The sequence below is a fragment of the Chiloscyllium plagiosum genome, chromosome 4, assembly GCF_004010195.1.
Source record: "Chiloscyllium plagiosum isolate BGI_BamShark_2017 chromosome 4, ASM401019v2, whole genome shotgun sequence".
NCBI classification, from domain to species: Eukaryota; Metazoa; Chordata; class Chondrichthyes; order Orectolobiformes; family Hemiscylliidae; genus Chiloscyllium; species Chiloscyllium plagiosum.
The window spans coordinates 67,458,363-67,473,359 of NC_057713.1; the positions used below are offsets into that span (position 1 = coordinate 67,458,363).

The 14,997-nt window shown below is 41.0% G+C and overlaps 1 protein-coding gene across 1 annotated transcript in view; it reads left to right on the plus strand.

Moving 5' to 3' along the window:
• LOC122549478 (lipoxygenase homology domain-containing protein 1-like) overlaps window positions 1-14,009 on the plus strand; it is a gene marked incomplete at its 5' end in the record, with an annotated part of 196,978 nt that extends 182,969 nt beyond the window's left edge. The window contains 5 exons of the mRNA XM_043689337.1: window positions 3,007-3,085; window positions 12,850-13,141; window positions 13,232-13,310; window positions 13,441-13,516; window positions 13,931-14,009. Coding sequence (XP_043545272.1) covers window positions 3,007-3,085; window positions 12,850-13,141; window positions 13,232-13,310; window positions 13,441-13,516; window positions 13,931-14,009 — 605 coding nt within the window. The remainder of the gene's footprint in view (window positions 1-3,006; window positions 3,086-12,849; window positions 13,142-13,231; window positions 13,311-13,440; window positions 13,517-13,930) is intronic.
• Window positions 14,010-14,997: the final 988 nt, after the last annotated feature.

The window sequence follows — 14,997 nt, forward strand, 5'->3', positions numbered from 1 at the left end:
AGGCCCATGTAGATATCCTATTTCAGCAAATGAGAACATGGAAAATTTGTGGCCTAACTTTATATGCTTGCCTTGGCCCATATCCCTTACTTAACAGAAGTCTATCTTTCTCAGATTTAAAATTAACAACTTTCTACTCTTTGTGTGTAGAAGGATATTTTCTTCGGAATTATTCTGTTCTGGATAACCTTCTGGTATCAGATTAGATTAGATTAGATTACTTACATTGTGGAAACAGGCCCTTTGGCCCAACAAGTCCACACCGACCTGCCGAAGCGCACCCACCCAGACCCATTCCCCTATATTTACCCCTGCACCTAACACTACAGGCAATTTAGCGTGGCCAATTCACCCGACCTGCACATTTTTGGAGTGTGGGAGGAAACCGGAGCACCCGCAGGAAACCCACGCAGACACGGGGAGAATGTGCAAACTCCACACAGTCGGTCGCCTGAGGCGGGAATTGAACCCGGGTCTCTGGCGCTGTGAGGCAGCAGTGCTAACCACTGTGCCACCGTGCCGCCCAAAACTTTAGTATGGAAACCAATGAATGCAATATCTTTTCAGAATCACAATTTGTAAAGATTAAATACTCATTCCCAATCCTTCCTTTGCGCTAACTACCTGTAAAATCAATAAAGCTTTCTGCTTCACAGTTAATCACAGCTAACTTTCTGCGTGAACTGTGCACACTCTGAACTCAGTAGTATTAGTTCTGCATGTTCTCTGAATTTGAGGTATCAACACTGCATTTTCTGACCTTGAGTATTAGCACTGTGCATTCTCAGAATTTCTATCAGTTCTGCAAGTCTCTGAACTTGGGTGTTTGCGCAGGGTTCATGTAGTCTTCTGCTGTACATTTTATGAAATTGAGTGGGTTTATACAGTATATTCTCTAAACACAAGAGTATTTATGATTGAACACAGGAATGTCACTGCTGTATATTAGGATTAGAGTTAGAGTTGTACATTCTCTGAACTGAAAAGTAATTACTGTGGGCCAAGTCTTACCTTTTCTTTCATTAACTCCTGAGTTTTTTGAAGCATTTATTGCTGGAAGATCTAGCAATTCATCACCATATCTTAATAAACTTGCTGCATTGATCACTAACTCTCACCTATGACATCTCTCACATCTGATTTCTACCCCATCTTACCAAATACCCTTTTCTGACTAACTCACCACTCAGTGGATGTTCTGTAATTCATCAACATTATTTGCATCTATACCATCTTTAAAAGATCTATATTCAGCTGGACAAACACCATCAATCCAGAACTGCCCTTCCACAGTTGCCCAAGACATGGCGGATGAGGAAAATCAGTGCACAACTTTGTGGGGAGGTTCATGGAGATCGTGCTGGATGAGATGGTGCAGTGGCAAGGCATCTTCTTCACAGGTCCAGCAACAGAGACCATGACACCAAACCAGGAGCATAGTTCCAGCTTGCCAGCCAGGTCAGTGCAATCTCAGCCATCTGGAGGAATGCCCAGCACCATAGGAAGGTCAATGACCTTATTCCGTTCTGCAAGCATAAGTTTCTCCATCTCTGTTACATCATACCCACTCAGTCTCTGCTACTACATCCAAACCCACCAAGGCTCATGCTCTACCATTTTCAGTACTGCCTGCAACATCTTGACTCCCTCACTCTTACCCACTCCAACTCCAGCATTGCCAACTCTGCATGCTATCTACGCTGCCTACTCACTTGCTCAGGACAACTCCCCACCTGCAACAACAGTAATAACTGTGCTGGCCACTGTAATCCCCCATAAAACCTGCCTCTCATTTACAAAAACAGTGCACAACAGGGCAGAATGTGTTGAGATAGATGGTGTGCTGCACATCATTCAGCTCCTCACCCATTATAAAGGAAAGATCTTGACTGATTACCTCAAGCAAAGCCTAGACTGGTAATAGAGGTTGCCCTTGACTTACTAAGCTAGGATTCCTGAGTGAAGGTTAATCCTCTTGATGTGACTTAAGGCCTGCTGACAACAATGACAAAGTTCCTGGTTTTGTATCTGTGCTAGATGGCACAGCAAGACAGCAGTAAACCGACTGAGGGAGCAAAGTTCAAAAAGGCAAGGCAGGTTGCAGTGTTGTGAGCTTCCAAGTAAACTAAGTGTCAGTGAGCCCTCTGAGAGCAAGCAAACAGCTCAGAGCTCAGGCCTGGTGCAATCCAGGAGGTGGATGCATGTCCTTGCATGCACACTGTGCTTGCTGCAGCATTACAGTGATAACTGTAAATGCAGCATGATGTGCAGAAGCATCCTGTAAGTGAATTGGAAATCTGCCATGAGAATTCTGAGAGGCTGGCACCTTGTCAAATGCCAGTATCATAGATATAGGGAGAGTATGGTCTGTGCCCATGGAGTGACCTGGAGACGTTGGTGCCCGGTTACCACAATAGAGTTATTCACAGCAAATGTCAAGCTATTTCCACCAGGTGCCTATCTGCTTTCCTTATCAAGTTTTACCGACATTCAAATTATTTGAAATAGTTCTGGACTTCTCGTGCAAAAGATCATGTAGACAAACAACCTACAATCCTAAAACTACTAACCAGAGATTTTCCTTAATAAAGATATAAATCCCTTTAATGCTGGAGTAGTGGGATGGGCACCACATGGTTGTGGGGAGGATGCGAAGGATGTGATATTTGAGGATCACAAAGAACATTATTTCACAAGATGGACATAATTTGAAGACAGAATCATTCTGAAAAAAATTAAATGGTGCCTGCATTTGCTTTGAAGTAAGCATCAAGAATGCCCATTGAGCATATTGAAGCCAATTTGGCATCAGGCTCCCTTCCAAACATGAAATAATTGACTGCAAAATTTCAGTATGTGGTGAGATTTTCTTGGATTCTTGGATTCAGAAAATGTGTGAACTTCATAATTCATTAACTTGAGTTTACTGCAAATTTCACGCAATTTTATTTCTTTAAGAAATTAACTGATGTTGAATTGATGTTAAAATTAATGATTTTTTTTCAGATCTCAAGATGTATGTTAAAGAGATATATGTAACTGAAGTTACTTCTCCAAGGCTGACTTATGTTTTTACACTAGATGAGTAAGTAAGACTTTGTACATTCATTAGAATAATACAGCATCAAAAGAAGAAAATTCAGCCTATCAATTTGTAAAATTGAGCCAATTAGTCCGACTCATTTGTTCTCCTCAACAGAGCTGTGTTTTTTTTTTTTCCAGATATAAATCCAATTCTTGCTTACCATTGAGTATTTTTTGATCACCTTTCAGATGATACACCCAGATCACCATAACCCGCAGCTCAACAACCTTCTTGTCATTTCACTCCACCTCCCCATCTTTTCCTTTCTGCCAATTATCTTGAATTGTATCTTCTCACACCATTGGAAACTAATTTCTTCTTACGTGTTATAATAAAGCCTTTCATTATTTTGAGCCCAATCTATTAAAGCACATCTTACTGTTCACTTTTCTAAGCAGAATAAATGTTTTTGCAGACTCTCCACTTATTGAGTTATTTCATCCTTAGTACATTTTAGTAACTCTCCTCTGCATTCTTCCAAAACCTACTTAGTGATCTAACCAGAATTAGCTAAAAATCAGGCAACACCAGGTTAGAGTCCAACAGGTTTATTTGGAAGTACTAGCTTTCAGAGTGCTGCTCCTTCGTTGGGTAACTAGTGGGGCAGGATCATGCCCCACCAGTTACCTGATGAAGGAGTAGTGCTCTGAAAGCTACTACTTCCAAATAAACCTGTTGGACTATAACCTGATGTTGGCTGATTTTTAACTTTGTCCACCCCAGTCGTCAACATCACGGGAACCAGAATTAGAAAGAGTATTCAAGTTGAGCTGTAGTCAATGATTTATAAAGGGTTAGCAATAACGTCCTCAATTTTATACCATGTACTTTTATTTTTAAGCCAAGGATTACATCCAGTTTCTTTATACCAACCTCATCAATTTATCCTGAAATCATCAAAGACTTGTGCATGCCATTCCCTTTAAAATTGTACAATTTGGTTTGTATTAGCTCCTGTCATTCTTCCTTTCAAAAATTATAACTTCACAGTTCATAGATTAATAAATCCATATAACACAGAAAGAGGTCATTCGGCTGGTTGAATTTGTACTGACCCTCCAAAAAGCATCCCGCACAGACCCAGTTCCTCCCTATCCTATTCTGAAGCCTTGCATTTACCATGGCCAATCCAGTTATTCTGCATATCTCGATACACTACAGGACAACTAAGTATGACCAATCCACTTAATCTGCACCTCTTTAGGCTTCTTTGCATTAAATTTTGTCTTACCATTTCATCGCACTACCTATGTCATTCACGAAGACTGTTGTTATGCTCCACTGCACTTCTAAGTTGTGCAAACTTTGAAATTATCCCTTTTCTACAGCAAATGCAGGCATCCTAATAATAATCCCTGGGAACATTCCTTTATAATTCCTTGAGCATTAAAATGCTCAATGCTGATCCTTGCTTTGTATTTCTTAAACACTTTTGTACCCATGCTGTAATTACTTCATTAATCCTGTGCATTTTTATTGGTAATTAACCACATGGTGCAACATCAGTCACTTTTTGAAAGTACATATACATAAGATCTACTGCACTAACATAATCATAGAACAGTGCAGGACAAAAGTGGGCCATTTATTCATTGAGTGTCACATTTTCTAAAAGTAATCCAGTTAGCCTAACTCACTGCATTCTTTGTCCATCCTTGCTATTTTTTACCACCTATTATTTGTCTAATTCACCACTGAAAGCTGCTATTGAACTATGCTTAGGTTGGCAGTCTATTCAAGCAAACTAAGTATTCCAGTATTAGATATTCTCTTCATGTCATTTCTAACTTTTTTGTCAATCAGCTTAAATTAATATCCTCTGCTTTTTGACCTTTCAGCTGTTTGAAACACTGGGTGGCACGGTGGCTCAGTGGTTAACACTGCTGCCTCACAGGGCCAGGGACCAGGGTTTAATTCCTGCCTTGGGCAGCTGTCTGTGTGAAGTTTGCACATTCTCCCCGTGTTTACGTGGGTTTCCTCCATGTGCTCTGGTTTCCTCCCACAGTCCAAAGATGCGCAGGTCAGGTGGATTGGCCATGCTAGATTGCCTGTAGTGTTAGGTGAATTAGTCAGGGGTAAATGTAGGGGAATGGGTCTGGGTGGGTTGCTCTTCGAAGGGTCGGTATGGACTTGTTGAGCCGAAGGGTCTGTTTCCACATTGTATGTAATCTAATTTTCTTTACTGTCTTCTCTAACTCTTTCATGATTTCAAATAGCTCCATCAAATCTCTTCTTAGCCTTCTTTGGCGTAAAAGATACAGCACTAAATTTTCCAGTGTTTTCAGATAGCCAACATTGTTCTGGCTTTCATATTTTCCTTCCTAATGCACGAGTTTTAAAATTGGACACAATGCTGTTATTGGAGCTGAGCTCATGTTTTATATTTATGGCTTTTGTATTGTCAGTATCAATTTATTGAGCCCAGATCCCAGATATTCTATCAGCTACCATGTTAACCTGTCATTCCACAAATTGTGTACAATGAACCCAGATTTTGGGGTCACTGCTGTTTGTCATTTTATGAGTGACCTAGATGAGGGCGTAGAAGGATGGGTTAATAAATTTGCAGGTGACACTAAGGTCAGTGGAGTTGTGGATAGTGCTGAAGGATGTTGCAGGTTACAGAGGGACATAGATAAACTGCAGAGCTGGGCTGAGAGGTGGCAAATGGAGTTTAATACTGAAAAGTGTGAGGTGATTCACTTTAGAGGAAGCAAAAGGAATAAAGGGTACTGGACTAATGGTAAGATACTTGGTAGTGTAGATGATCAGAGAGATCTCCGTGTCCATGTACATAGATCCCTGAAAGTTGCCACCAGGTTAATAGGGTTGTTAAGAAGGCATACGGTCTATTCACTTTTATTGGTAGAGGGATTGAGTTTCAGAGCCATAAGGTCATGCTGCAGCTGTACAAAACTCTGGTACGACTGCACTTGGAGTATTGTGCACATTTCTGGTCATCGCATTGCAGGAAGGATGTGGAGGCATTGGAAAGGGTTCAGAGGAGATTTACTAAGATGTTGCCTGTTATGGAGGGAAGGTCTTATGAAGAAAGACTGAGGGATTTGAGGCTGTTTTCATTAGAGAGGAGAAGGTTGAGAGGTGACTTAATTGGGTGGCACGTTGGCACAGTGGTTAGCACTGCTGCCTCACAGCGCCAGAGACCCAGGTTCAATTCCCGCCTCAGGCGACTGACTGTGTGGAGTTTGCACATTCTCCCCGTGTCTGCATGGGTTTCCTTCGGGTGCTCTGGTTTCCTCCCACAGTCCAAAGATGTGCAGGTCAGAATTGGCCATGTTAAATTGCCCGTAGTGTTAGGTGAAGGGGTAAGTGTAGGGGTATAGGTGGGTTGTGCTTCGGCAGGTCGGTGTGAACTTGTTGGGCCGAAGTTTCCATACTTTAAGCAATCTAATCTAATCTTAGTTAAGACATATAAGATAATCAGTGGGTTACATAGAGTGGACAGTGAGAGCCTTTTTCCTGGGATGGTGATGGTGAGGACACGGGGACATTGCTTTAAATTGAAGGGTGATAGATATAGGGCAGATGTCAGAGGTAGATTCTTTATTTAGAGAATAGTAGGGGTGTGGAATGCACTGCCTGCAACAGAAGTGGACTCACCAACTTGAAGGACATTTAAATGGTCATTAGATAAACATATGGATGAAAATGGAATAGTATTGGATAGAACAGCTTCAGATTGGTTCGACAGGTCGGCGCAACATCGAGGACAGAAGGACCTGTACTGCGCTGTAATGTTCTATGTTCTATCTCTCTGTACTTAGATCTCACCTAAAATTCTGCCCCCTAACTCTCGCTATATAATTTCACTTTTTCTTTAATTTCATCTGCCACAAATCAGCCTATTCCACCAGCTTCATCATCATCATGTGCTCTTCATCTATTACGCTTCACTCACCTTTTACTGCATTTTTCAGGTTTGCTGTCATGTGCAAATTTTAAAGCTTTATTTTGTACCTTCGGATCTTTAACATATCAAAAAAATATTAACCTGGTGAGCTGGTTTCCTCCCATAGTCCAAAAAATGTCTGGGTTAGGTGGATTGGCCATGCTCAGTTACACACAGTGTCGAAAGATGTACAGGTCAGGTGGACAAGCCATGGGAAATGCAGGGTTACAGAGAGAGGATGTGGGTCTGATGGGATGCTTGTGAGGTCAGTGTGGACTTGATGCGCTGAATGACCTGCTTCCATGCTGCAGGGATTCTGTGATTCTATGATTGCAATAACAGTCATTCGAGCACTGAATTGTGGAATTGCATTTTTCCTCCATTCTAAAAATTATATGTTCACCACAATTCTGTTTTCTATCCCTGAGATGAATGTGGATCCATACTATTGAAATTACTCCACAGAGGCCGTTACCGTATCACAAAGTCACCCTTTATTTACACATGGAGAGTCCTTGACACTGATCCAGCTTCTTCACAGCCAACTCTCAGTGTGAACTGGATGACTGACACTCCTCCTTCTATCTATCAGCCAGGGCTTCCTGATTGGGGCCGTTAATCTGGTCCAATCAGGGAACTCCTATTCTGAGGTCCACCTGGCTGACCTTGTTACAATCACTACAACCCTCCTCTTCTGAGTCTGACATAGGCCAGTTCTTTTTTTGTAGCCCTTCCCGGGGTGTTTTAGGACCGGGTCAGATTCCTCCAACTCTGCCTCTAATATGACTGACATGTAACACAATAGTAGCTCTCATTGTGCTTCTGGAGCATCTCAGATGAAATTCATTCTCTTCTTCAGGCAGCAGATGTGATGATAGCTGCTATGTCCATCTCAGTTTCTGAGGTACCTACAATGCTTGACGATGAGGAAGAACTTCCGGGTTCCAGAACAGTTGGGAAAGCTGTTGATGAGCTGGGCATGTTTTGTCCTGTATCATTTGTGAGTTTGCAGCTTTCATATGATCCATATGCATGCTCAGGACAACCACACCTACCCAAACTTTATACATCACTTGACCTGACTTTGCATCAACCATTTACCCAAGCAAGACCATTCCCATGGTTCTTATACCAAGCTTCATCAGCTGAAGTAAACTGTCTCTCTCATTTATCTGAGTCTTGTGTCCTGCATTAGCATTCCTGATGCTTTTTCACTATCCCCCCAAGGTCCGAGAAGATCAGATTTAACCTAGTGCGGAGTCTTCGCCCCATTAGCAATGCTACCAGAGCTATCCCTGTAGTTTCATGAGGGGTAGTCCTATAATCAAATAGGAACCAGGACAGTTTTGTATCCTGTGAAGCTGTAGGCTGTTTCCTTCAGCCTACCATCAAAGGTTAGCCTACTCTTTCTGCCAGACCAATGGATGATGGATGCTATTGGTTCTGTCCTTGTATGTCGAATACCACACTACTTGAGGAAATATTGAAGTTGCTGTGACCAATACTTCCAGGAATCTGTATTCTGCAAAAGGTGCATGAAGATTTTCAACCGTTGTCCCCGTATTTGAAGAATAAACTCTTTACATGTCCAGCCACTTGGGCATCTACAATGGCTAAAAACACTGAGCCTATGAAAGGACCTGCACAGTCAATGTATAACTGAGTGCAGGGTTTAGCCGGCCATTCTCACGCTGGCAGTAATTTTGTCCTTACTGGCACTCTGGGCACTAACACAGCTATGTCTGCATCCAGCCCTGACCACTAGACATGACTGCTCATCAACCTCTTCATTTTGGAAACCCTGGATGACACAGGTAGAGTTCAGCCAATGTCTGGCAGTGGCCTATGCTTCGGACAGTCACTCTTGCTCCCCATAATACATACTGTCCTCTACTATGATCTGGTCTGTCTAGAACCAAAATGATTTCAATTCTGGTTGTGACCACCCTTTGGTTTTCCACATCATCAGCTTTGCCAGGACTGATCTTTCTGTGCCTGAAGTTTGATATTATCAACTGTGACTGGAAATGTGTCCAGAATATTTAAAATGATTACCGATAGTATATCTGCCAGCGAGGGGCGAATCAATGCATCTGCATTTGCTGCTTGGGCTCCAGGACAGTGTTGTAAATTTTAATTATATGCACTTTGTGTTAAAGCCTACTGCTGAATTTGGCATAAAGCTATGGATAACATTGCCTCATCCTCTTCAGGAGATTTATCAGGGGTTTGTGGTCCATTATTATTGCGAATTTACATTGTAAAGATATTGATGGAACTTCCTGACTCCAAATATGATCAGTAAATGTTCCTTCTCTATCTGGGTATATTTACGCTCTGCATTAGCCAAAGTCCTGAATGCATATGCTATTTGACATTCCTCTCCATTGGGCTATCTATGAGCTAGTACTATCCTGATGCCATTTGGGGAAGCATCTTATGCCAAAACTTCTAAGAATCCTTGTCTAACTACAATTGCAAATGCACATGGCTCATGTCCAGTTTTGTGAAAGACAGCTCCCCTGCCACCTTTGCACATGCACACTATGCAAGGGATTGGGTATTTATCCAGCTCCGAAAAGTGGTTTAAAATATTTTCAAAATTCTCTCAAAGGTAAACTGATCTGTTGGCTTCACAATTGGTAAAACCAGTGCCACCCATTCACAAAATTAGATTGGTTTGATTTCTGCCTCTACTTACACCCGTAAGGCAAATGGCAGTTGGTAGGCTTTGCAGAATCGTGGGGATGCCTACTGGTCAACATTCAAAGTGGCCTTGGCTCCTTTGATAGTCCCTAGACCTTTCTAAAAAGCATCTGGGTATTTAATTAAGACTTGTCTCAGGCAGCCATTTTCTAACTGAGAAATGTTGAGCCAGTCTAGATGAATCTTTCTCAATTAATTTTGCCACATCAAGCTTAGGCCTAACCCTTTATTACAATCAGTGGTGACTGAACCATCTCTTCTCATAAGAGTTTGGGACTTAATTTGTACCCTTAATCTGTAGGGTCCCCTGGTATAGGTTCTCAGTCTTATGCAAACTGAGTGAATTTTATTAAAGACTGGTTCTATGAATGGTCATGCTGGTGTTGACCTCCGTTAGAACTCCATTTAATCAGACATTTATTTAGATTGGTTCTGATTTGGATGTTGCTAAGCAATTTAACTGTTCCAAACCAGCTGTAGATGGACTTTCCAGGGTGCACTCTTCTGGATGCTGGTCTATACGTTTTCTTAGGTAATTTAGGCCCAGTGGGACCTGTTTGCTGCCTTAAGCCTGCATACCATTACGTGGTTGAGGGAAAGGCTGGACTGGCAATTCAACTTTCTGGGTATAGGACTTTTAGGCGAGTCAGGGAGGACATAATTAAGGAGTCATTTACTGTAATCAAAAGGGATAATATCTTTGAACGGACCTCAAGCAAGGCTCTGTGGGTAGAATGTTAAGGGGGCAGCTTTTACTGGGTGTGTATGATAAGCTCCCAAAGAGTCAGTGGGAAATAGAGGATCAAATATGTAAACTGTTCACAGAGGTGTGTAAGAGTAAAGATTGGATAATTAACTAGGGGGTTTCAACTTTCCCAATATGAATTGGAGATAATAATAGTGTTCAGGAGTGGACTTCTTGCAGTGCATTCAAGAGGTTTGTTTGTATCAACACATCGATCCCAACAAGGGATGATACAGTGCTTGATGTAGTTCAGTGGAAATAAGCTGGACAGCTTTTCAACATAGCAGTAGGGAAACATTTAGCTGATAGGGACCACAACACGGTCTGGTTCAAATTTGGTCTGGACAAGGAAAAAGATGGCTTTGGATTGGGGGAAGACAGATTTTATTGAAATAAAGCAGAATCTGGCCCCAATAGACTGAACAGCTCCTTGTGGGTAAGTGTACAGCAGAGTGATGGGAGAGCATTGAAAAAGGAGCTGGGATAGTACAGGTCCAACGTATATCCTTTCGAGGGAAATGTAAGAGCAATGTGTTCAGAGAGCCCTGGACGTCAAGGACAGCTCAGGACTGGATAAAGAAGAAGACTGTGCTTTTAATGAGTCCAAAGGGAGCAATTCAAACGTAGTCCCAGAGGAATACAAGAAGTGCAAGAAGGAACTTCGGAAAGTAATTAGAAAAGCAAAAGGGAGGCATGAGAAAGGACTTGCAAACAGGATTAGGGAGAATCCTAAAATAGTTTATTAGATTACTTACAGGTCCTTCAGCCCAACAAGTCCACACCGACCTGCCGAAGCGCAACCCACCCAGACCTATTCCCCTACATTTACCCCTTCACCTAACACTACGGGCAATTTAGCATGGCCAATTCACCTAACCTGCACGTTTTATTTTGGACTGTGGGAGGAAACCGGAGCATCCAGAAGAAACCCGCGCAGACACGGGGAGAATGTGCAAACTCCACACAATCAGTCGCCTGAGGTGGGAGTTGAACCCGGGTCTCTGGCGCTAACTGCTGTGCCACCGTGCCACCCACAGTATAAATACATTAAAGGGAAAAGGATAACCAGGGAAAGTGTAGGGCTCTTTAAGGCCAAGATGGCAACTGTGTGTGAAACTGCAGGATATTGGAAATGTTTTGAATGAATACTTATCTTTGGTCTTTACTCTGAAAAAGGAGAATGTAAGTATGGAATTGAGGAAAAGGCGACTGTGAGGAAGTTGCACAAAATTACATGGGAAATGAGAAGGTATTAGAGGCTCTGTTAGCCTTAAAACAGACAAATCACCTCGTCTACATAAATTATATTCCAGGCTCCTTTGGGAGGGGAGGCAAGAGATTGTGTCAAGGCCCTTGCAAATTTTTAATTCCTTTCTGACCACACAGGAAGTTCCAGAGGACTGGAGGATGGCTAATGTGGTTCCACTTTCTAAAAGAGATGAACCAGGAAATTAGAGACCAGCAAGTCTCTTGCCAGTGCTAGGGAAACTATTAGAGAAAATTCTGAATGAGCAAATTATCGTACCACTTTGAAATGCATGGGTTAATTAGGGATAGTAAGCATGGATTTGACAGAGGGTGGTCATGCCTGACAAATTTATTAGAATGTTTTGAAAATGTGATCAAATATATCAATATGTCAGTTGATATTGTTATATGGATTTTGGCAAAGCTTTTAACAAGGTCTCTAATGAGAGCACGATTGAGAAGGTTAAAGCATACAAAATTGAGGGAAATTTGGTGAGTTGGTCAGAAACTGGTGTCGTAAAAAGAGACAAAGGGTAGTGGTAGAAGGCTGTTGGGGGTGACTGGAGGCCAGTGTCCAATAGTTTACCACAAGGACAAGTACTATGACCCTTATTGTTTGTTATATACATAAATGCCATTCAGTGGGATTATGACTGATCTAATGTTTCTCACATCCACTTTTCTGCTCTTTCCTCATAACTCTTGATTCCCCTACTGATCAGGAAGCTATCCATCTCAGCCTTAAATATGCATAATGACTCTGCCTCTACAAATCTCTGTGGCAAAAAGTTCCAAAAACTCTCAATCCAGAGAGAAGAAATTCCTCCTCATCTCAGTTTTACATTGGCACCTCTTAATTATGAGATTGTCCCTTCACATCCTAGACTCTCCCATGGGGGGAAATTTTATCAATCTAAACAAAATGGAATCTTACACACTTGCATTACAAGACTCGAAACTCATTCTGTATGTAAGAACAACTTACAATGATAGAAAAGAAAGATCTAGAGTTATGTAATATATTGTCTCCCATGCACTTTAGGTAACATACTACTTTTGAAGTTTAATCAAGATTGTGTATTAGCCAAACAAAATCATCAATCTCCTCACAGTTTCCATTTAATTTGTTATTTATTTGTGCATTGTGTTTTCTAGGTATATTACTGTTCATTCCAAAAGACTTCCCATTATAAAGAAAGTTCCATTATCTGGTATGCTTAGCAATGATCACAGGAAACCATATTCTGTTCTCTCAGTGAAGGACACAGATATAACTGGAGCTCCAAATGAAGTAGATGAATACTTAGTCCAAGTATACACTGGAGATAATTTTGGAGACAGTACAAATGCTAATGTTTATCTTGTTTTATTTGGTGACAAGGCACGTTCAGACAAGATTCTTTTAACACAAACACTTGATCATAAAGATCCATTTAGAAAAGGACAAGTAAGTAAAATCCCAGACTGACCAATGAAGAAAAATGTACTATTTCTATTTTGTCCTATATTTAACTTTTCTCTTTTGTTTTTTTTAAAGATTGACACATTCAAATTCAAAACAGATCTTTTGGGGAGCCTTTACAAAATTGAAATTGGTCATGATGGAGGGAAACCTGGTGAGTACAGTATAGAAGAAAAACATAACCCAGTTTAGTGTGCTTTAACTATCGAGCTATTATGATTGAAATGTATTTGATGGTATTGATATGCATGTTAAAGTTTATAAATATAAATATTTCTTCACAGGAAGTGGATGGTTCCTTGAAAAGATTGGAATAACTAACTTAATTACCAATGAAAACCTTGTCTTTCCATGTAACAGGTGTGTTATTAACATTATATTCATTCAGATTGCTTTATTTTTAAGACTTTTGGCTACAATGGAAATTGAACTCATTTTTAACTAGCAGAAAATTCACAGCAGTAAAATTTTGTTTCTGTGCATGACATTAGAGCTGAGAAGTTTATAGATAAAATTTAAAACTTTTTCCATAGAAAATGCTGACACACTTTCTCATATGCAAACAAAGCAATAATATATTTGAGTACAATGTCCAAATAGATAATTTAATGGATGACTATTTCACTTCAGTAAAACTTTACTATGTAATGTACCATTTGGGATCAACCATATGTGGCATTGCAATTAACTATTATAGCAAATGTGATGTGATACAGCTGTAAAATGTTTTGCTAAAGTACTACAAACTAATCTCAGAATAATCAAAATTCCCAGAGTAAGATTCCCTACTTCCCATAGCGACTGTTATAAGGAATTGACTATGTCTACACACTGGATGGGAATTCTTGTGTGATTAGAAATTCCCAGTCACAGAATACTGTTCAACCACAGAAGGTAAAAGTTGAAATTTTACTTTGCAGTCTACTTTCACTCTGTGTAGTATGTTGCCGTTCACTGTCAAGATTACCGTTGCTTGGAAATGCTATGATACTATGCAAATTTGTCTACCTCTGGAGACATCAGCAGCATTACACAATTAGCTGTGTATATTTGAACCGAGGGACGTGGAGGGGATTTTTTTTTGCAAGTGTATGCAGTTCCCCATAAATAAGAGACAGCAATCTGACTGGACACTGCAATCTTACAGAAAGAAGTCTACTACTTCGACACTGCAATCTTAAAGAGTGCAGGGTTGTTCAAAGTACTAATCTTCCATCATTGAACACACATCATCATGAAAGAGCTCCCTCATACAATGTTCAGCTTATTTAGGACCAGGGGTATCAGTTCCCCCAAGATTTCCTGGCACCGCCACACTTCTTTATAAAGCTATGCTACTACTCTTTCAATGAGAAAGGCAACTGAATCAGGACAGATTAATGTCAATATCTAGAGGCTGAGGTGACCTGTTCATATTCTCAAAATACAAGCTGAGGAGTCAGTGATGTATTCTACTCCTCCACCAAACCCATTTTAAAACGAAGAATTAAAATTTTAGAAGTATGTTGCTGTGGTTCTGTTCGCCGAGCTGGAAGTTTTTGTTGCAAACGTTTCGTCCCCTGTCTAGGTGACATCCTCAGTGCTTGGGAGCCTCCTGTGAAGTGCTTCTGTGGTGTTTCCTCCGGCATTTATAGTAGCCTGTCCCTGCCGCTTCCGGTTGTCAGTTTCAGCTGTCCGCTGTAGTGGCAGGTATATTGGGTCCAGGTCTATGTGTTTGTTGATGGAGTTTGTGGATGAGTGCCATGCTTCTAGGAATTCCCTGGCAAGCCAGACAGAGAACAGCCAGGGAATTCCTAGAAGCATGGCACTCATCCACAAACTCAATCAACAAACACATCGAC